Source organism: Paramisgurnus dabryanus, chromosome 11 (assembly GCF_030506205.2).
Source record: "Paramisgurnus dabryanus chromosome 11, PD_genome_1.1, whole genome shotgun sequence".
Taxonomy (NCBI): domain Eukaryota; kingdom Metazoa; phylum Chordata; class Actinopteri; order Cypriniformes; family Cobitidae; genus Paramisgurnus; species Paramisgurnus dabryanus.
The window spans coordinates 15,764,492-15,787,684 of record NC_133347.1 but is presented as its reverse complement, the minus strand read 5'-3'; the positions used below and the strand labels follow the sequence as shown (position 1 = coordinate 15,787,684).

At 39.2% G+C, this 23,193-nt stretch overlaps 2 protein-coding genes across 2 annotated transcripts; both read right to left on the bottom strand.

The window, feature by feature from the left end:
• Positions 1-135: 135 nt before the first annotated feature.
• Positions 136-5,324, bottom strand: LOC135729438 (N-alpha-acetyltransferase 80-like). The gene is made up of 2 exons (XM_065247108.1): positions 5,246-5,324; positions 136-2,158 (listed from the first exon to the last, which is right to left on the bottom strand). The coding sequence occupies exons 1-2, from the start codon at positions 5,320-5,322 to the stop codon at positions 1,402-1,404; spliced, it is 834 nt and encodes a 277-aa protein (XP_065103180.1). The 5' UTR covers positions 5,323-5,324; the 3' UTR covers positions 136-1,401.
• A 571-nt stretch (positions 5,325-5,895) lies between these two features.
• Positions 5,896-23,062, bottom strand: prkar2aa (protein kinase, cAMP-dependent, regulatory, type II, alpha A). Its single transcript, XM_065247107.1, has 10 exons — positions 21,604-23,062; positions 11,875-11,910; positions 10,129-10,265; positions 9,496-9,602; positions 9,255-9,396; positions 8,939-9,040; positions 7,833-7,907; positions 7,432-7,497; positions 7,131-7,269; positions 5,896-7,035 (listed from the first exon to the last, which is right to left on the bottom strand). The coding sequence occupies exons 1-10, from the start codon at positions 21,851-21,853 to the stop codon at positions 6,911-6,913; spliced, it is 1,179 nt and encodes a 392-aa protein (XP_065103179.1). The 5' UTR covers positions 21,854-23,062; the 3' UTR covers positions 5,896-6,910.
• Between the last annotated feature and the right edge of the window lie 131 nt (positions 23,063-23,193).

The window sequence follows — 23,193 nt, the reverse complement described above, 5'->3', positions numbered from 1 at the left end:
CCCAATCAGATAAATATATTAAGCCCTTCCCTAAAAAAAACACCCATTCCAAATAAATGCAGACACTCTGATTTACTGATTTATCCAAAGTTTATTAAAAGAACAATCAGTAAATGCTATAACTAGCCAACTCTCAGTGGTGATAACCAACAAACAATAACTAACTTCAATCCTAAATGAAAATAAAAGAACACTTTATTAATAAAAATATGCTTAGTAAATATACTATTTTCATGCACTAATTTTATACTTAATACAAAAAAAATTGTATTTAGTGCTTCTTAAGATAAACTTAAGGGGGTGGTTTCCTAGACAGGGACTAGGCCTTAGTTAAATGCGGATATTTAAGTCATTTTTAAAAGCATAATTTATAAATAAACATTACTGGTGTGCATCTTGAGACACAACACTGGCACAGATATATTTTAAGATTTCAGAGCAAGTTGTTTTCGATCAAGACAATACTAACATTTAAAGCAACACTATGTAGTTTTTTTACCTTTAAGTAATTTCTCTAAAATTATTTCAGTGATAGAACAACTTTTAACTGGACAAATTGTAATGTTGCTGCAACCTGAGCAGCCTCCTAGCTGCTACAAGCACACTCTGAAAGTGGCGGTGGAGGGTAGGAAACACAGCCCCGCCCCTCCCCCTGCCTGCAGAAGAGTGTCTGATACCAGGCACTGTTGCGCTTTTCAACCACATGGGGGAGCTGTAAGTCATTTTTACATGGAAAATACATAGTGTTGCTTTAAAGTAGTCTGGGACTAGGCCTCAGCCCTGTCTGGGGGAAACCACCCCAAGAACATCTAAGTGTACTCAACTGTGCTATTTTCAGATACCATTCATATTAAAATCTATTACTTGTTTAAGTATACTTTTTTCAAGTGCACTAAGGGATAAATTACGTAGAACTATACATTTAATTGGTACTTGTTGGTATTCAAGTATATTTTCAGTGCAAAAACAATCACCCACAAAGAAGGGGCTGGTGGGCTATGGCGTTCAAAACAGTATCCAGAATGTCAAAAAAGTGTATATAAATCAAAGGTGCTTTTTGGTAAATAAGCAAAATATCAAAAACAACAATAGGACACCAAGGCACTCTTCTTAATAATAAAACCGCATTTTATATTATATATACATATAGGTATATTTTAAGTTCCATTATGAACTAGCACCTTTATTAATCAGTTTTATTATTAAGAAGAGTGCCTTGGTGTCCTATATTTTTAGTGCATAGTCTCATACTTTATTTTTTTACTGTGTATAACCATACATTGTGGTATTGAAGCTCATGAAAACATCAAACGTCCGATATAGTGCAAATTCAATCTTCCATTAAACACTGTTTGTGTATCCCCCAATAATAATTTTGTTTTTAAGGTACGTGTATCAGTCTCAAATGTCCTTGTGCATCCAGAAGATGGGCAGACCTATGTTGTCTGTGTATGGCGTTTGTTCCAGAGTCTGGTTAACAAACGTGGGAGAAAGAGACGGAGGTGGTGGAGGAGAAGAAGTGGAGTTAGGAGGAAGTGGGGGTGGAGGAGGACAGAAGATTTTAGGGAGAGGAGGTGGTGGTGGTGGTGTACAAATGCGTAATGACTTCCAGGAAACTTTAGCACTCTTCCTCTCTTGCTCCTTCTCTTCTTTCTCCTCATTCTCTCCTGTCCTACAGAACTTCTGTAGCATCTCTTTAGGCATGGAGGAGGCCAGTGATCCAACGCTTAGGACCGGCTTGGACAGCACAAACCCCAGATGAGCGTAGAAGTGTTGCTTATAATGGGTACTCAGGCACAATCGGGTGCAGCCCCGCCCCCTGGCATATCGTTCTACACCTTCCATCAGGACACGCCCGTATCCCATCCCCCGTAGGGTGCTACACACCACAACAGCCTCCAGCAACATGCTACGGCTTTCCGGTACGCGTAACAAACGAGTGTGGCCGATTAGCTTCTCATCTTGACTCCCCCTCTTCCCTTTAAGTAGGAGGAGACACACAGGATAGTTGTGACTCGATTGGCGGAGAAGGTGTATTCGCTCTTCCATGCTGCGTTGCCACTGGGCATTTAGTAGCTTTGCACACACTTCCACCAAGTCCCAGCGCTCATGAAGGGGTTCAAATCGAACAACTGCGCTGCTGGCATCACCATCACACCTGTACACATGCCAAGGGCAGGAGTCAACAAAGATCAATCAGTTTTGCTTTAAATACCACATGACTGGACAGCTAAAAAGTTGTGTAGTCACTTGAAAACATGGAAAAATTTGCTTATAAAAGTACAGTGATATTGCATTTAAACAAGCATAAAAAGTCCGCCGTCCAATTCCAGAAGTCAGCAGTGCAGGATGCAGAAATGGATTTCAAAAACAGTCTGCAAGCAGTATCCTCAAAACACTTGTGACACAATATGACACAATAGCAGTCTGTTATTTCCAACACACAGCAGGTCAGTGAACAACAAGACATCCACGTCATTTTCAAAGCCAAATGTTAGATTCATAAAAAGTCAATTTAATCTCAAACATATAGTTAAATACAGTATGAGTAAAAAAGATCATTTTTCACAGCATTGAAGCACAAGCAGGCACAAGCAGGGGCGTCAGACTGGGGGTAAAACCAGTACTGATTACCAGGGCCCCAAGGGAAGAGAGGGCCCTTAAAAAGTCTGGAATATATTATGAGGGTGGGGCATGGGGGCCCATCAAGATTGCCTATGCATAGGGCCCAAGATCTTGTGCAATGCCCCTACACTCTAAAAACAAACGGTGCTATAAAGCACCAAAAGTGGTTCTTTGCTCGTAATCGTAGAAGAACCGTTTTAAGAGCCATACAGCACCGGTGAAGCACATCGTACCGCGATAACAATTCGAAAACTATGGGAAGCCTATCTCATCAAAAGAAGGACAAAACTGCGTCACTGCGCTGACCAATTATATGCGCGGCCCTATGGACAGAGCCGCGACTGTCTGGATAGCGCAGAGATGAGTAGTTTCCTTGCGCCACCCGATGGATAGCGCAATCCATATTGCTAATATCGCAACTGTTACCAACAACCAAGCACTGCGATATAGACCATTTTGCAAGTCGTAAACAACACTGGTCGAAGCTCTTCATGTTTCAGTTTTTTAACACTAACGTTGGAATAAAATACAACAACCAACAGATCATATAGAACTGAATCAAAAAGTTAAACAAACATCTTTAAAGATATATGTGAAATAAAGAAAACAGTTAGGGGAGAGTGGGGTGAGTTGTGCCAGTTTTTACTCAAAGTGACTTCAAAGTGAGGCCACGACAGTAATGCCTTCAACTAAAGGATATACATAAATTTCAGGATGTTGTGCATCCCTGAGAACAATAACTTTAGATCTGAAATAAATTGTTTCAGAAATATAGCTTTTGGGGAAGAAGTAGTCTTGTAGCACAACTTGCCCCTGGTGCAGGGTAAGTTGTGCCTTTAGGGAAAATAAGTTGGGGTAAATTGTGCCGGTGATTTCTGAAGTAAAACAGAACATTTTTATGTTATAAACTGTAATGCTATATTCAAGCAAGACAAATTCAATACACAATTACTCAATTAAGGTTTATTTAGATATTATCACTCTATTAAACTGTTGGAATAAGTCATATTCTGTAGTTTTTGGGAAAACACAACTTAAATACACAATATGATATTTCTGAATAATTGCAGGCAATTGTATGCCTGTTGACATACACAGAACGCTGTCTGTCAATAGTGAAATATATAAGAATAAAGTGACTAGACTAATTTCTAAACATCCTATTGTGACTTGGCCACTTAAAAACTTAATAAAACTTCTCTTTAATAACATAGTGCAAACTCAAAACTGAAATCAATGTTAGCTAAATGAAACAAATGGCATAGGCCTAAGCCAAACACTGATGAGGCATGTCCATCTCCTCACTTCTCCAGATTATCCCCTGTGAGTATGTAGGTCTAGGTGGTCTGGATCAATACTGCAGGGGAATATAAACTTATTCTGTCTTATGGCTGTACCACCAAGTTTTTGGGGTGTGGGTAGTTTCTTGAGCACATCACCTCTGGCACAACTAAACCCAGGCCCTTTGGCACAAATCACCCCAGACCTACAAGTCTGAACAATTAGCATGATCCAGCAGTTAAGAGCTTACATTATGCTAACTGTATAGACTCAATTGTGTAGCTTGCTAAAGCACTAAAACATGTGTGAAATATTTTCAAACCTATCTATAATTGTTCAGAATAGTTTGTACTCATAGAAATTTTACTTTGAAAGGAAAAAACTGTTTTTGGAGCTAAAATGTTCTTACCTTTCATGCCATGTGTCTCTCTCTTTTTTGAGGATAAGTAAATAGTCTTGTTCAACTTTATGCGCCGCCGCAAGAACCGACAGGCGGATGACGTCAAAGCATATATATCTTTAATATGTAATAATATTTTGACAGCACTAACACTCTGCTAAAAACCAATAGACACCATCACAGAAATTCTATTGGTTTTATTGGGAATGTTATTGGTTCTAATGGAATATGGCCCAAAACACACTAACGTTACAGTGTAGTGGTTTAATGGTAAAAGCTATAGCTGGTTCCTGTTGGTATTTTAATGGAAAACATTAGAATTTTCTGTAATGGTGTTACTGTTTTTTCAGCAGGGCACTGTTTTGTCCCACTAGCAGAGAATTGTGGGTAAATTACTCCAGTTGGTCGCGCAGGTTTGTGGTCTGAGCAGCGCTGTCCAAATTGGTCCGCGCTGCGCTATCCATCGGGTGGCGCAAGTAAACAACTCATCTCTGCGCTATCCAGACAGTCGCGCGGGTCTGTTGATTGGTCCGGGCATATAATTGGTACGCGCAGCGCGGATCAATCGAGTGGCGCAGTTTCGTCCTTCTTTTGAGGCGATCGGCTTCCCATAGCAGAGACTGCGCAGCGCCTCATGGAGTCAAACACATCTACTAATTCGCCACAGTTGGCCCTTCTAAGGAAAGGGTGTTGGTTTAACATTTCTAAACAAGGCTGGGCATGTGTTATTGTGTGCTATAATATTTTCGTTGGTTTTATCTGCAAAATACATTTACAGCATGCAGCAACACGAACCACGAGCTCCGGAAACCAAATTCAGAAAAGTACGCAGATAAACTAACAACCACAGCAATGAGACGTTAAAACGATTTGAATGCTTGTGAGAGATGCATTTCTATTTGTTAGTTCATAATTTGAGTTGTAATCATGGATACATACATGGTGTAGAATTTCACGCAGGCACAGCAGAGAGAGCTGTCTCTTCTTCTAATCAAAATTTGAACCGCATTTATCATTACGCTTTACTGCCCCATGTTCGCGGTTAGATGCCAACGTCAAAATAAGTAAAAAAAAAAAAATTGGGTTAAAAATTCTGTAACACTTCTATCTAAAAAGGTCAATATGCTATAGCTGTCTGGCGACTTACCATAAAATTGACTTTATATAGTTTTAGTGTATTTAAGAAATTATTGATTTTAAACATTAAATAATGTCCAATAAATTAGGTGTATCTACACACAGGATGTTTTTTATGCGACAAAAAATCTTGATAGTTTACTCTAGCAGGGTTTTTGTTTAAATTAATTTAGGTTGTGAAAATAGTAATAAATACTTACCATTATTAACGCTTTAATAGATGACCAATCAATACAATCACCGCATTTTACCTCACATAAACTCCAAATAGTATAAAAAGATCCTTGGTGCATCACCACTTTTGTCAGCAGTTTTGTTTAGTAATAAAAAACACTGCAGTATTTATTTTTTAATGTACTACCCTTCATTCACAATTCATCCAATCAGATAAATATATTAAATAAGCCCTTCCCTAAAAAAACACCACCCATTCCAAATAAATGCAGACACCCTGATTTATCCAAAGTTTATTAAAAGAACAATCAGTAAATGCTGTAACTAGCCAACTCTCAGTGGTGATAACCAACAAACAATAACCAACTACAATCCTAAATGAAAATAAAAGAACACTCCATTCTAAAACACTTTCATGGTGCCTCCACTTCAAGGTTTACAAACACCAAGTTGACTCCTGACATTTAAATGGCACTGTTCATGTAAATACAGACCAAACCTTTCATTGCACGCACACACACAGGTTACCAAAATGTCTGCTTTATTTATTTTTCAGGCTGACTCGTTCAGAAAGAATAAAGGGAAAATCTGCAATATATTTTGCCTTGCATCCTCCAATTTGGGGGGGCGGTGTAACAAAAAGTCAACCTTCAAGAAAATAATATAGAATAATGATGATGATGATGATAATAATAGTAATACATTAATCAATACAACGTGGAGTTTAAATGAGAAAAATCTGTCACTGTGGATACCACCTGCAAATACTTTTATGCACCAACAGCAGGGAAGGAAATGGGTCATATTTAAACAAGAGTTTATCAAAGCTTTGCATTACCATAAAATGCTCTAAAACTTTAAAATTTTTGCACTTTTTTGCATTTTTTTATTGAAAGATATCAACTTTTCTCGTTAAACATAGATTTTTGTTTCTTTATCGCATCACTTTTCTTTGTTTTGACTGCAGGTGACCATGATGAAGGCTGAGTCCTTGGCTGGGGATTTTTGGTGTAAGTGAATGTGTGTGGGTGTGTGTATGCATACATGTCCTCTCCAGGCTGTGGTTGGTTCAGGGTCACAGCAGTTAGGTTGGTAATGCTTGTTTCATACTGAGCAGCTGACGCAATGAAAGTAGATGTGTGTGTGAGGTATGATTTAAGTGTGTGTTGGCTGGAGTATGAGTGCACATAAAAAGGAATGTGTACCTACAAAATGTTTTGAGTGTGTATAAACTTGTGTTGTATTTTGTGGGTGTGCGTGTGTGTGTGTGTGTAAGGCACGGCCAAGTCTGTCTCAGTCCCGCAGGTCAACGCTGGATCCAAACAGAGCCACCAGCTGCTCCTCATAGTGGGCGATGTTCCGCTTCATGATCTCTTTACAGGGCCCAAACAAACGCTCGAAGGCTTGTACATCGATCACTAGAACACAAGACCACGCACATCAAACTACACGCGTAACAAAAACGTGGCACATATTGTATATAGACTAAATATATAGTCAAGCACAGACTTACCCAAGCATTTGACATCCCCTATAGCGTAGGCTGAGGCAGCTCGCGGTTTATTGGTGACAAGAGCAAGTTCTCCAAAATACTGCCCTCTACTGCAACGAGCGATCTCAACCTCAGCGTTATCCTGTCTGTCTGCTTTTGTCTGAGAGAGACAGAATATAGATAAGAGTTTCAAATGAATGAACACACTATATATAGTAAATACAAATCTGAACAATTTTCACTTAACCATTAACAAACAAAGCAGATAAAGAGGTGAGCTTTAAAAGAGGTGATAGGGAAAAGGAGCAATAAAATCACTTACTTTGCTCTTCATCATAATTTTCACTTCTCCAGACTCCACAATGTAAAAGCAATCAGCCTTATCGCCCTGGTAAAGCAGCAATAATAATGATGATTAATGATACAATAGCATCAGTCAGAGCTCTTATCTGCAGGCCCGCTCGATTATTAAAGTGCTATAATTACACCTGTATGTGAGTGTGTGTGCCTGTATATTTAGTTCTGAACAGAGGATATTAAGACCTGTACCTCCCACAGATTCACTCAATAAATATCACGTTTTCACATTAACAATTGTATGACTTTATGTGAACAAAGTGTTAGGATACTAAAAACACACTTAACTCTTTTTTTTTAAAAAAAAAAAGAGGGAAAGAGTTAATGTAAAACTTTCCATTGAGTATATATTAATATACAAGTCACCTGCATAATGATCCTCTCGCCATCATGACACGATTTCACACCCAAAACATCGACGATCTTCATCCTCTCTGACACCTACAATAGAAAAGTTGATATTTGTTAATTTTATTGCCAGTCAAAGTATGCAACAATGACATTTTTTCCATTGAAAAAATGTGCTTAAAGGGATAGTTCACAAAAAAAGAAGATTCTGTCATCAATTGTTCACCGCAAAGTTGTTAAAAGGGAGATATTTGAAAAAAAGTGTTTGGGGCACCATTGACTTCTACAGTAGGAAAAAATAATACCATGGAAGTGAATGGTGCCCCAGATTTATTTGGTTACAAACATTATTCAAAATATCTTTTGTGTTCAGTAGGACAAAAAATGTATATAGGTTTGAAACAACTTGAGGGTGAGCAAATGACAGAATTTTCATTTTCAGTGAACTATTGCTTTAAAGGGACACTTCACTTTTTTTGAAAATATGCTCATTTTCCAGCTCCCCTAGAGTTAAACATATGATTGTTATCGTTTTGGAATCTTCGATCTTTGGGTCTGGCGGTACCACTTTTAGCATAGGCTAAACATAATCCATTGAATCGGATTAGACCATTAGCATCGCGCTCAAAAATAACCAAAAAGTTTCAATTTTTATCCTATTTAAAACTTGACTCTTCTGTAGTTACATCGTGTACTAAGACCGACGGAAAATTAAAAGCTGCGGTTTTCTAGGCAGATATGGCTATGAACTATACTCTCATTCCAGCGTAATAATCAAGGACTTTGCTGCCGTATCGTGGCTGCAGGAGGTACAATGATATTACACAGTGCCTGAAAATAGTCCCCTGCCATTGAAAGTATTTTCAGGTGCTGCGTAATATCATTGCGCCTCCTGCAGCCATGTTACGGCAGCAAAGTCAATCTGTCAATCTTAGTACATGATGTAACTACAGAATGAAAAATATGGAAACTCTTTGGTTATTTTTGAGCGCGATGCTAAAAGGTCTAATGGGAGCTGAAAAATGAGTTTCCCTTTAATAGTAACATGGCTATATAGCTGTAAAGTTCTGATACTCGTTCGCACATTGTCTAGCAATCACATGAATAAATGTTTTCTGTTTTACCTCTAGTGACTTGAGCAGAGGGATTGATTCGATGAAACATTCATACATCCTTCTCTTCTTCGCATTATTCTTCACTATGAGTCTACGGAAAGTTGCCCGGTCCTGAAACACACATATAGAAAGTCCAAGTGAAAAACTATTCCAAGATCTGAATGTATGCTTCTCTCAAACTCATATTTAGATTTTATGTTGGTTCGAAGTAAAATACAAACTGAAGTTCGGCTGTGACAATGTGGTAATTCAGCGATTTAACTTTATATCCACATGGTGGTGCTGTTGTACAGCAGTAAGTTGTCTTGCTCTTTCACAAACTCACCAGTCCCCACAGCGCTCCCTCCTCTTTAGCAATGATGGTTGCAGCACGTGGAGTGTTGTACATGAGGGCCAATTCTCCAAAACTGCCCTTATTATTATACTGACCCACACAGTCTTTCTTTACCACAATATCATACACACCCCTGCAAAAACACAAAAGCTTTACATGTAAACAACTAAAAATCATTTGTAAAAATGTTTCACCTTTACAAATACCCCGTTTTATTAAAACACACACACACCTCTCAATTACATAAAAGTTATCCCCATCGTCTCCCTGGTCAATGACATGCTCCTGCGGCTGCACAAGTACCTCAAACATGGCGTCCAGCACCTCTGAAAACTGCTCCTGTACAGAAAGAGGAAAAAAGGACAGATTTGCGAAATGTATCTGATGTCTATAAAGTACAATGCCAAAAAAACTTTGACAGTTTGATCTATCATTTATGAATTTACAATCACCGTCTTTATTAATATACATATCATATATGTTTAAAACTTTCAATATGTGTATATTAAACCTAGTCCTGCCACAAGTTTTGATGTACACATCAAGCGGCTCAAACAAACAACAATATTCTTATAGCACTACAGCGTTTACCTACAAACAGCTTAAAAACCCCCACAATGAACATGTTCCTGTAGCATAACTGGTAGAGCATTGTGTTAGCAATGGCAAAGGTCATGGGAACACATGTTCTGATTAAAAGTATAGCTTAAATGCACTGTAAGTCGCTTTGGATAAAAGCGGCTGCCAAATAAGCCAAATGTGATCAGCCATCAAACTGCACCAAACCTGTTTGACTGATACGACCTGGATGTCGACAGTGTGTTTACGACTTTACAGCCCTTCATATCTACGTGCAAGCTTGTACCTGATCGAGGGCCTTGAACAGCAGTATGTCCTTGCAGGCCTCTTGTAATCTACAACGCTGTTCATCTGTTTTTGGATGCACGACTCTCGGCTCAGAGTCTTCCTCATCTTCATCGGGATTAAAGGCCTCCGCACATACTGATAAAATATTTTAGAAAAATAACATTTATTGACTTAATCATTAAAAAAGTGGTAACACTTTCCAATGAGGTTGTATTTGTTAATAAATAGTTAATGCATGAAACTAGAAGTATAGTTGAGTTTTTATGCCTACACAAGGGTCTGCATACAGTACAAGTCGTGTACTGCCAGATTTATGTAACCGTGCATACAGGAGCGTACAAGAGAGAGTTTAGTATGTAGCCCAGTTGATGAATTGCATTATGTCGCAATGTGAATGTGTTTGGGCTGCATGATGACAAAAATCATAATTGTCTATGTTTCACCTTGATATTGTAATTGCAATTATTATTATTGAAGATTAATAGACTTGAATACACAAAAAATGTTGAAATGTTTTATACATTTTTAAAATCAATACACCAAAAATGTTAACAATAGTTAATGCACCATGAACTAACTTAACCTCGCAAGAATTAAGACATTTTTTTGTTGTTGGCACCATGATACTTTATTCTGTATAACTTGAACCTCTTTTACACAAATGTGGACAATTACACTGCTTCATGTTCAAAGAAAAATATTTGGTTCTTTATATTTATTGGTTCTTCATAACCCCAAATAGCTAAAAAAAATTTGATAAAAAGACAAACCAAAGCTCAGGCCTTAGGATGTTGAAGAAAAAATTTAATTTATTAATTTAAATTTATTCTGTGTACAGCACCTCGTGAATGTGTTAGCATTTAGCCTAGCCCCGTTCATTCCTTAGGTTCCAAACAGGGATTAATTTGGAAGCCACCAAACACTTCCATGTTTTTCCTATTTAAATACTGTTACATGAGTAGTTACACAAGTAAGTATGGTGGCACAAAATAAAACTTTTGTTTGGAGCCATAGCAATGAATGGAGCTAGGCTAAATGCTAACACATTCAAGAAGCGCTGTACAAAGATTAAAAGTGCACACATTGAAAAAAGACAGGTATGTATTAATTAATCTAAGTTGAGGTAAGAACATAGTAAAATATTGAAAAACGGTGGTGTTTTCCTTTAAGTAACTGTATTGACATTAACTAACATGAACAAAGATCAATTAATGCTGAAAATTTTTTTGTTAACGCATTTACTAATCTTTACTAATATAACACTATTGTAAAGTGTTACTAGTAAAGTGTTAGTATAGAAACACATTTTTAAACTTTATAAAACCACAGACCATAAAGCTGTCAAACATGCAATTTATGACACAGAGGACATAAAAAGTAACAGAGAGAAATGGGAACGAAACTAAGACTGGATAAAGTTTTTTCGTAATCAGGTGTTTGAAACAATTTGTTACACACAAACTTTAACCTTTATCCGAGTTCACAGGTGGTATATCTTGATTTTTCAATTCACGTGGGGGGCTCTGCTGACAAAGGGACTTTAAAAGTGGGGAAATTTACTGTAACATAATTGAAATGGGCATGGGGGAAAATAGAAAAAGTGGGCAATAGAGTCTGAGTGGCGACAAAATTACTATAAACCAAACAACAGGGGGAAATGACGAAAGACAGGGCACTTATCTGACACTTGCACACATTCACTTTAAACCACATGATTAGTCCAATGACGTCAAACGAAACTCACCCGACACTCTTCGGTTAAATCTGCTGGGGGGAGGAGCTACAAGGAGAAAAAGAGACAGAGTGAGAGAGTTAATGAAGGTTTAAATTCTCATGTGTTTACTGTGAGCTGTAGACCACAACTGAAAATACACAAACACACACACACACACACACACACACACACACACACACACACACACACACACACACACACAAAACTCAGACTATGTTAATGATCAAATTCAGCCTCAAAATCTCACACGTGGCCTACGGTAACAGTGTGGGTGTGATAAATATTCGGTAAGGTCAGTCAAAGGCCTGTCCTACAGGCAGTACCGGTTTCAGGAGAGGTGATTGTGTTTTGTGTGTAGTACACAATCACAGCCGAGTGCACTCGCACAACTGTCAGGAACTCAGCCTTGCAGGTCTGCACATCCCCTCCTCTCTCACTGCACTGTTACAATCCATCAGTCCATTAACTCTTTGGTGTAAAACTAGCACTAACCTCTTTCTTACGTTCATGCACTCCCTTGCTAGTGAACTATGGTCTTAATAATCGCTCCTGCTCATCATATCTAACAGCTCTATGACAAATACACATAAGCACATAGATTACATGTTTGTCCTCCTAATGTGTCTCGAATCTGACCATCATTTTTCAATATGAACCTAAATTCCTGAAACAAATATTACACAGCATTTTATTTTTCAGTACCGTGTGTGTGGCCAAATACGGTGGTGTAATACGCAGATGCGTTGGGAGGGGGATCAAACGGACGAGTGTGTATGATGAGATGGGGTTCTTCAACCTCACGTGAAGGGGATATCAAGTGGCCGAAGTTGCCATGACAACAACATACAAGAAAAACCTCCTCATCACTATAACAACTACCCCCCAAATACACACCCACTCATGCTCATTTGCCAACGAGAGAGAGAGAAAGAGAGAGAGAAAGAGAGAGAGAGAGAGAGAGAGAGAGAGAGAGAGAGAGAGAGAGAGAGAGAGAGAGAGAGAGAGAGAGAGAGAGAGAGAGAGAGAGAGAGAGAGAGAGAGAGAGAGAGAGAGAGAGAGAGAGAGAGAGAGAGAGAGAGAGAGAGAGAGAGAGAGACTGGAAAAGAGAATGAATGGTTGTACGTTTTGGTACAATCTGCTTCCACCCATCCCAGCGAAACTGCGTTTAATGGCGGGTTAGGTCTCATTAATATTACTTTTCTAATAATCGCATAATTTTGTACGATTCAATACATGTTAGGGATGTCAATTTATGCAATTTATTCCCATATTCGATGATCGCTTAAATTAACGATCAATCAAACGAATAATCGTTAACCGCAATAAGCCTTTACAGCAGTGGCATATAGCCAATGGGCATGAAAGGGTGCGTAAAAACACCAGCTTCCTCACGCGAAATAAAATAAAAAAATAATAAAAAAATTTTGTATAAATAACATGCTAGTGGGATTGTAAAATTAACCGATAAAGTTGGTGTTTTGATAAAAATCATCAATTTTATCTCGTAATGACTAATAGACACAGTATAACTCTGCCTCATATGGAAATTCCGCACTGTCGCATGAAAGTCCATGCGTCCATGACAAAATAAAAGTTTCATTATCATCAATTGTTATTTTTCTAGTTGTTCACCTCGCTTTCAGAGATGTTGATACACTGTTTGTAGTAATTATATCCAAGAAGCACATGATGGGCATTGGCCACTTTTCCCGTTGTCACCTCAGCTTAGACCCGCGGCGTACTTTCAGCAAAGATGCTTATATTATGAAGGTTTCAACCTTCCATTAGAAAACCTGCAAAAGTGTTTAGCGTGTAGCGCCTCAGCCAGTAAATAATTATCAGTGATATATGTTGCGGGCGTTCAGAGTGTAACGACATTTACAGTTTACATTTTACAGTTTCTTGCCAGAATTTAAGATTACATTTTAATCTGTTCTTTAAAAATGGCTTCTGGTCTGCTTCCCTGTGTATAGCAGCATTGCTATGCTTATTTGCAGGCTTTCCTAAAGAGGGTCTTTGCTTTCAGTATCCTAACCGTATTTGCATTTTCTGTTTCAGACCCTATCAGATCCATGTTTGGCATCAAGCATCATTGTAATCATGGTTAGTTTAACATCTGCGCGCGCGTTTCATTTTTTTTACCGGCTGTAGTGTGCTTGCTTATTTGACAATCGTTAAGTTTTATCGATTTAATTCTTATTGACAATCTATCAACCTAGAAAACGTAAAATAATAACGACCCAAATAACTTTGTTTTGGTAAACAATTTTTTGCAAGCATGTGAAAAATTACGTTGTTCAGATTTTACCTGTTGGGTGACGTAGGTAGCAAGGCCAATTACAATAATACTGCCTCTTAATCTGCACTATCCAGCCACAGTAATGCCATTTAGTGCAGAGAGAAAGAGAAAAAAACAATTGAAATACTAAATAACAAAAAAGACACTTACAAAGTGGCAATTTTAACATGTTATAATAAATTATCTGTAGGATATTTTGAATTAAAACTTCACATATGTACTCTGGGAATACCAAATACATTTTTCACATCTTAAAAAAATTCATAATATGACCCCTTTAAACAGTAATGTTTGTAACAAGTGCTCAGAATAAAGACGGCGAGGATGACTTTTAGATTTTCCATTTACAGTACGCTACGCTAGCGGTGCTCATCCCTACACATTACTGCCGTGATGCAAGGATGTTATGAATGAATGTCACTGTGTTTTGGATGGTTGCTTCCTGTCATAAGTCAAAAAGCCCACCTCCTATACGAAACCAGTCCCTAATATTGCGTAGGTCTCTGCGTAGGTTAAATCTATGGGATTTTTGTTGTCCATTTATCACCAAGCAGTCAAAAATATGTTGAAAAAAGCAAAACTAATGTTTATAGCACAGAATGTATGGAATAAATAGTATAAATATAATCTCATAGGCTACATACCTACATTCTCCAATACACGCCTGCACAACCTACAACATACCTGGGGTTTCACTGTGCGTATGTGTAAAAAGTGGACCAAATTTCTGCCTTCAGGCTTAGTAGATTATTCAAACATCTAAACACATAATAAATATCAGGTTAATATTGCTGCTTGTCTAAGCTAAAGTCATCAACTATAAACTACAGTGAACCGTGAATTACGAAACTCATCTTTCAAAGAGTTGTCTCATCTCTGTCTTTTTATCGCCCTCTATGTAATTCTTGATATCCTCATGCACACAGTCTTATCACTAACTCAATGCTGGCAAATATTAGCCAGAGACAGAGAATTGCAAGTCTAAAAGTAAACAGTGCACAAGTGTGAGATCTCTGTAATGGTACGGTTTAACTTTCTGACCCATAATGCACTGCTCTTTGACTGAAAATGAGCCATTTAGCACAACATGGTGTTTTGGTGGGATTTGCATTTGTCATTTGAGAGTCAGTAACTAATTCACAAGCACTTTACACTATTAAAAATAAGGGTACTTCACAATGATGCCATTGAAGAACCATTTTTCAGTTCCTCCAAGAACCGTTCAGTCAAAGTTTTTTTTAAAGCACTATTTCTTTCTTGCCCTTTCATAACCTTTTATAAATCACTAGATTTACTACAAAGAACCTTTTGATGTAAATACTGAGGCTGACATACTGTACAATCAATACTTTAAACATGTCACACGTACGTCGAAGTCTACACTATACAACACTGGCATATACAGTACGTCCGCCTAACTCATACATGCAGAAAGCTGTGGAGACGATTAATTAAACTTTTAATAAACAAACACAGATGTCTTCTGTTGTGGCCATGTATTTCTTGCTCCTCTGGGGTTTGCGAAGGTTTGGATTACAAGATCCCACTATCCTACAGAGCTTGCTGTATTTTCTCTCCCCATCCTGCTGTAAGCAATCAATCTTGATGTCTTTATACCCCCCTTGCTCTTTAAAAACTTTGTCTCCTTCTGCTGTGCTCCATTTCTCCCACTCTCCCTTTATCCCATATAAGGCATTGTGTATCAGTCCAGCTCAGCGCCTGTAGATTTAACCCTTTGCAGACAGACAGAGGATTAATTAAAGCACGTCGGACACAGGAGATCAAGAGGAGCAGTTGTTATTTTGATGTACATCAATTTATGTGATATGACCATCAGATGCGAGGTCACTTCTGTCTCAGATTAGACAAGGCCACCCCCTTCAGCTTAATCTACATGCTGGCTGGACAAGGTCACTGTCTGTTCTTTTAACTCCACTCTGATTGGTTGATAAGGTATTACAGAATGCTGGTCGAAGGGCAAGGCACATCCAATCAAAACATGCACCTGTGTCTTTTCATTGGTTACGGTCTTGTCCCAATGACCTATTCTTCTTGGGCCACATCTGTTAGTCAGACTGACCCGAACATAACTTACAAAGTTGCAATGTGTGTGGTGTTGTCTCTAGAAGAAACGCGCTGCTAAAGGAGATCACAAAAGTTCCCTGCTCTTTTGCCAACTAAGAGTGGGAAAGTAAAGAGAGGGAGAGAGAGGAAACTAAAGATTACACTTAATAGGAGACTAAAATAGAATGGGCAACAATGTAGATATGTACAGCATTTCCACATCCTGCCTAACCTTTGGCCTTACCCACGATGCCTTGAGACAGCTCTGCTCTGAGGACGAATGAATCTAAGCATTTAGTTAAAGGATAATTCCGGTATTTAACACTTTGAGTCTCATTTCTGGTTTGTTTTGGATGAACTACAGTGATGGACACAGAAATTTTGACAATAGGTCGTGTCTTGACTTTTTGACTTGTTTAGAAGCGTCTCTTGACTGCTTCAGAATGTAAGTCAATGACCATGCACAAACATGTCATTAAAACAACACTTAACGTTCATTTTCAAAACTGTGCTACTCACCGAGTGGTTTGTGGTGTTCGTTGATGATTAAAAACAAATATATTGGCGCAATCTATGATTTCAATCCGTGTTATTTGCTATAGTGGAACTATTTTTTCAGATACCTCACAACCGCGTATATACTTCCGCTCTATATTTGTGTCTGAAGCGTTAGCACACTCCCGACCACTTGATGGCGACAACCACTTTGCCATACAAGTACGCTCAGTGTCTAGGGTATAGACAGTCACAATCGAGCTCAACTTCAAACCTAAAGCTGGTCACTGAGCCATCAAATATGGGAAAAATTTATTCTGAGAGAAACCGAGCAAAAATACTACAACCACATGTAAACAGACCCTTTTCTGTTTCCCGGCAGCGGAATGATACATTAGCGAGCAATGAGTCTTCCAAGAGAAGTCAATGGAATTTTACAAAATGCCAAATAAAACACGACAGAAACTGTATTTCGCTACACAACTTGTTTTTAATCATCAACGAACACCACGAACCACTCGGTGAGTAGCACAGTTTTGAAAATGAACGTTAAGTGTTGTTTTAATGACATATTTGTGCATGGTCATTGACTTCCATTCTGAAGAAGTCAAGAGACGCTTCTAAACGAGTGAAAAAGTCAAGACACGACCCATTGTCAAAATGTCAGTGTCCATCACTGTAATTCATCCAAAACAAACCAGAAATGAGACTCAAAGTGTTAAATACCGGAATTATCCTTTAAATACTAACCTGACCATCTATATCTTCTTAAACTCTGCCCCATTCTTGGCTCAAAAACAATTTGGACATCTGGACATTCCCAATAACTAAATTCAGCCCCAGGGGTCTGTGTGTGCTTGCTATGAAAACACCAAGGTCTTATGACCACACTACAATGCTACAAAAATCCATGACCGTTGGTGGGAATAGCAGGTAGGTCCAGGGATTAATTGGTTATTCGCTGACAGAGACACGATGAGAAGGAAGTGCTAAAGTCTAGATTCTTATCAGAAACCCTAACAACGGAATCATACAGGTATAGACACACCCAGCATACTACACAAATAAACAATACACAGAGAAAAAACAAAACAAAAAAAAACTTGTTAAGACGTACTCTCTTTCCAAGCAGACAAAAACCTAGCAGCAAGTGTGATTTTTTTACAAACGCAAAAAAAAATTATTAACTAAAGTGAAAATTACAATTATTTATAACTTTATTATTAGTTACCAAATGTTTTCGCCTAGCTGCCAAAGCATTGCTCTGACTCTTCGTGGCATGTGAAGGCCATAAAACCTGCTCAGATAAGCACTGAACTTGCAGGATCGGGAAATATTTAAAACTCTCATATCAGGCACAAAGCCCTAAAGGTTTAAAGTTCTGAGTCTATGCCTTGACATCTGCTTTAAAATCAGGAACACATGTACACGTCTAGCAGTACAAAACACTCTTTGCCATACTTTACATAACAGTACACAACCAGTGACCACATGGTGGTTATGATGGTAAATTACCTGTCTGTAAAATTACAGTTCCTTGTTTGTGTTTTCCATGTACATTTAAACTTAATGGTTAGTTATTTTGCATTTCACAATGATGGCAATTCTAAAACAATATAATTCATGTCATGTAAGATCTAAAAATCGATGGGGGGGGGGGTTAACGGTATTTCAAGCATTCTGACTTTTTATCAGTTTAAAGGGCCGGATATATCCTTTGCCCGCACAGCTTTCTAAATATAATCGGCGCGTTCGACACGTACACAATACAAATTATTTCTTATTCAAATGATTACTCTACCAGGTCTTCTGGGCAGTGCAGATTCGCAACATTTATTGTACATTTAAAAAATTGTGGGAATCAAGAAAAATAGCAAACAAAGTTTAGAACAAGAAAACAAAGACCAGGAATCAAAGGTGACAAAAATGGTCCACAGCTTTCTGTTCTTGGAAGAAGTAAAAATAAAAGAAGACGATGGTGTTTGTGCAAATGCGGTCTATATAAATTTTTGGCAGCACGCGGATGGCCACAGACCATCCTGATGACGAAAATGGCGTCATGCGGACAGCGCATGTACACGGACGTCCCTAGTATATTTTCGGCTTAAGAGTTGGTTTCCTCGTGCTAAACATAGGCAAAGTGTCAAAAAAGCAGTTGGACGTGTTACAAAGTCTTTCTGTGCCAAACGCACTTTGCCAGGATTTGTACAAGTTCAGAAAGTTTTTTTCAAATACGAAGTACATCTTACGTATAATTTATTTTTATGGACACTACCCCCAGAAAAGCAGAGCGAGAACTGAGGACTCACTTCAAGCGACAGCTTAGATTTATACCAACACTCAAAAACTGCACACAAAAAAAAAAGAAGTGTGTTTTTGGATGCAAGAAAGCCAGCATTATGGAAACAATGGATAAAATTTGTTTGTCCGGGGTAGCAGCAGAGTTTGGCGTGTGTGTTTGTTTAATGCTAGATTTCGTTGAAAAGTCCCAACCGGGTCATGAGTTGCATGCGGTAAGTAAGACTTCTGTGTTATGTTGGAAATTGGCACGTAAGTGCATATAATGTAAATGGCACGAATATATAGTTAATCACAAGTTATCCAGTGTTGTATACAGTGTAGCTTGCCTCATCACTCGCTCCTCCCGCAGCTCGTGACTCCTCCTTACGAATGTTTATTTGCGTTTTCGGAAAGAATCGCTGGAGCTGATCTGTCTTTAATAAATCTGATAAAACTAAAGATTCTTCGAAGATGTGAAGGATGTAACACTACTCTTTAGGTACTCAAGATTAACATGAGATATGCAGAAATGCGTGTGTTATGAGAGCTTTTAAGGTTTCGTGACCAAGCGCACAGCAACATGACGTGGGCACGTAACCTCGATAGAGATGATAGAGCAAAATCTCTACCGGTTGACAAATTTCTACCGGCTTATCGCCCACCCCTAGTGCTCAGTACATTACATTAGATCAATAGGCAGAGAGTAGGTGGTCTCTTGTGGCTTCTCGGACACATCTGGTCGAATGCGTTTTCGAATTCCTCTGAATATGGTTGAAAGTGGAACTTGTGGTCACAACGTTTCACACCTGTATGTAGAGTCGTCCACTTGTCATCTGATATCTTCACGCATCTTAATACGAAGTGTAAACAGCCTCTTAGAAAGAGGGCATTTGGTTGAGTGTATGTGGCCATGCATGCACTCACACTCGTCTAATTCAGTTGCTCGGTTTGGCAAAAGCTGAAATAAAATCTACGACATCTTTATTATATAACTACAGCAACAAGCTGTTATACAATATCTAAGAACTGGAAGAACAGTCATAGCGACGGCAGTCAAAAAACATCATGATGGGATGGTTTCTTACAGTGCGTTTGAATACAGTGGAACCATGCCCCAACATGCTCTGGAATCCTCAGCTTACTTAAAATCCAGCTTACTGGAAAATCTTAAAGGGTTAGTTCACTTTATATCAATGTTTACCAGTATGTTTGTGTTTATGTCTACTTTTTGGAATTTTGAGGACAAAACCAGTGGCTTTGCATTAAATAAATCACCAAGGAACACGATTTCAGTTAAAACATTACTTTTCTGTTCTGCTTAAGAAACCCACATTATGGATGTGTTGAGGGTGAGTAAATTATCAGCAAATTTTCTGGGTAAACTAATGCTTTAACATGTCTGTCACCCATAATACATCCTTCCCTCTTCTCTATTCTCTCCTGCACGCTGTTCTGACCACTCAACTTCCTTATGATGTTCTGCATATAGCAATTTCTCTTAAATTGACTGATTTCCAACAACTGAATGATTAAAAATTTCCCCACACCTGTGTCTTCCACACACAGCTACAAGTGGAAAGAAATTAGGCGAATACGCCTCTGAAACCTTAACAGAGTCTGATGCACCTGCTCACACCCAAACCACTGAAAGGACATACAAACACGCATAGTCGCACACTGATCTGAGATCAGCTTTAGCAGACAGACTGACTGTGACATTCCCTTATGATTGAATAAAAAGTATAAAAGATACAATAAATATAGAATTACTATTAAACTAATTCAGGAAAATATGAAATAAACACCATAATCCACTCAAACCTAATGAGGTATTCGATATTACACAATCTTATCAAATATTTATGATTAAATAATTTGGACAGGTGTCAAAATCCTCCTTATCCATAGACCAGATCAATATTTTCAAAATTATAAAATACTGATGTGGCTTTCAAAACAACCTAAGTTACATCTACCAGTGAATCCTCTTAGTTCTTAATGCTAGATTCATACTATAAAAAGCACAGCTGCTGTGTACTACATGAAAGGAAAGGGGGGTTCTTTGATGTGCGCGAGCGCACCTCTCTCCATTATGAAAAATCCCTGTTAGCATTCTCAATGGCCGCTCCGCATCCATTCATACAACTAACCAACCCATACAGCCCTGCCAAAACGATTACACATCACAAACCTGCATTTAACAAGGACACATCAGTATCAATATTAAAATACAAACGTGCATCTATTAACTGGGTGTTGCAATTGTGCAGCCTACACCATCTCACATTTGCATGCATTAGGTGGCTGGGGATGCCTCTTGCAGGCTGCTGGTCACCCTGTCAATCAACCGCGTGGATAAGAGCTCGAGCGAGTACCATGGAAACAGCGCGAGGCTTTGCCTAGACCAGGCTCGTCCCCTACTCGAGCCTTTCTCACGTTACCCATCACGAGCGAAATCTGACACTCTTGTTATCAATGCAATCACACCACAGCATTCACAGCCCGCAAAATAAACATATGCACACTATAAACGTCATATTTTACAGGTGCCGCCCCGCCCACATTCATCAAAACCTGAACGTTTAATACGGTGCACTTACGTTCAAAATCTGAGTCATCGTCCTCGTCATCTTCGCCGTTCGACTCTGTCTGCATCGGCTCGCCATCAAACATCACCCCTTTACCCCCGGTTTTGGCGGCGGCTCCAGACCCGTCTTGGCTTCGGGTGTCCCGCAGGCGGGTGAAATACTGCACGGCAAACTCCACCAGATCCGGCGGTCTCTGGCGCAGCACCTCCACGGTGTAGCCTTGGAGCAGCTCCGTCAGGCCGACTGGAATCTCAATACTCATGGCTAAACAGTAGTATGGGCTTCTGCGGATATCTGACCCTGATCTATATGTCTCCTGAACTATGATACAAAAATATAAATCAAGTCTTTCCCGTATCAGTGCATGCAGCTTGTTCCGGACGAGTTGCAGCAAGAAGCACGCAAGGGACTTAATTTGGTAATGAGCAAAGGTCAGCTGAAACCAGCCCAAAACATAAGATTTATTTTCCCTAAACTAGGAATTAACAGAAAATCAGACTGAACGGTAGAAAATAAAGGCTGACAACTCTATTTCCTTCCTTCTCAGCAAGCATGCCAATGATACTACTATGTTGTACCAATATCTCACTAAACTAAAACCACTGAAGTACAGTACAAACCAAGTGTTGAATGAAAGTCAAAAAGTGCACTGTTAATAAGATTAGAGGTGCCGATTAAAGCCAGGCTGAGAGTTAGCGATGGAGCTATCGGAGTTAGCAGACGAGGCCTTGCCTTTGCACAAAACGTGCCTAGTTTATATGTTTGACGTTTTGGTGTTCACAACTTAATAACAGATATATGCAAGAAGGAACGCGACACTTGCATGTGAGATTAGACTCAAAACATGTAAATTTATAGAGCAACGTGTTTTTCTGCTCTGTCTAAGGTTAGTTGCTGTATGACAGCTCCGTGTGTCTATATCACCAGGGCACAGATCCGACTCTCTTGTCGCCGTTTTTCCACCGATCCTCCGTGTCGGTCGTTGTAAACACGATGGGTCTTCTTTTGGAGTGTGTACCAGGATGACTCTATATCGTCGCCGGGGGGTTGAACGAGGCCGTGTCGGGGAAAGTGTGCAGCCGGCCTGTCGTTAAAAGGGACACCGGGCGAACCGGAAAGTAGACAGAAGAGGTCTTGTGCTGTTCAGGAACGGAACGTACGAGTGTCAACAGTAAACACGAAATGATGCCCGCAGAGATACACCGGTACTCACGCGACTCCGAGCACGAATCTGCTATAAAAGCCCTCAGAAAACCAGGCAAAGTCCAACAACTGTGAGATGCGGATATTCACTTCGCCTGTCGCTGTCAGAGCCGCGGTCCGAAATGGATACGTGTCGTGGCGTCGAATAAAGCAAATTTCGCCATGTATCGGCTAAATTTATCGTTTTTTTGCTGTGAGAACAGACCGTTTGTGCCTCTAGTCGAGGCGCGCACTCCCTCCTTCTCCGCGAGCCGCTGAGCCTCGGGGGCGCGGTCACAGAGTTCCAGAACAGCGAGACCTGATTGACGTCTGAATTGACCAATAGCAAAGCAGTTTAACACCGTAGTTGACGCCTTTTAAAGCGCCTGTGCTAGATTTAGGAAGTAGGTGACGATAAGT

Excerpts from the sequence above, each read along its gene's own strand:
- prkar2aa (XM_065247107.1), bottom strand. The coding sequence starts at position 21,853 with ATGAGTATTGAGATTCCAGTCGGCCTGACGGAGCTGCTCCAAGGCTAC. Across the intron at positions 9,603-10,128 it reads TGTTCAAGGCCCTCGATCAG|GAGCAGTTTTCAGAGGTGCT; the intron begins GTACAAGCTTGC and ends CTTTCTGTACAG. Across the intron at positions 7,908-8,938 it reads CTCTGCTCAAGTCACTAGAG|GTGTCAGAGAGGATGAAGAT; the intron begins GTAAAACAGAAA and ends TTTCTATTGTAG.
- LOC135729438 (XM_065247108.1), bottom strand. The coding sequence starts at position 5,322 with ATGATAAATGCGGTTCAAATTTTGATTAGAAGAAGAGACAGCTCTCTC. Across the intron at positions 2,159-5,245 it reads TGCGTGAAATTCTACACCAT|GTGTGATGGTGATGCCAGCA; the intron begins GTATGTATCCAT and ends GCATGTGTACAG.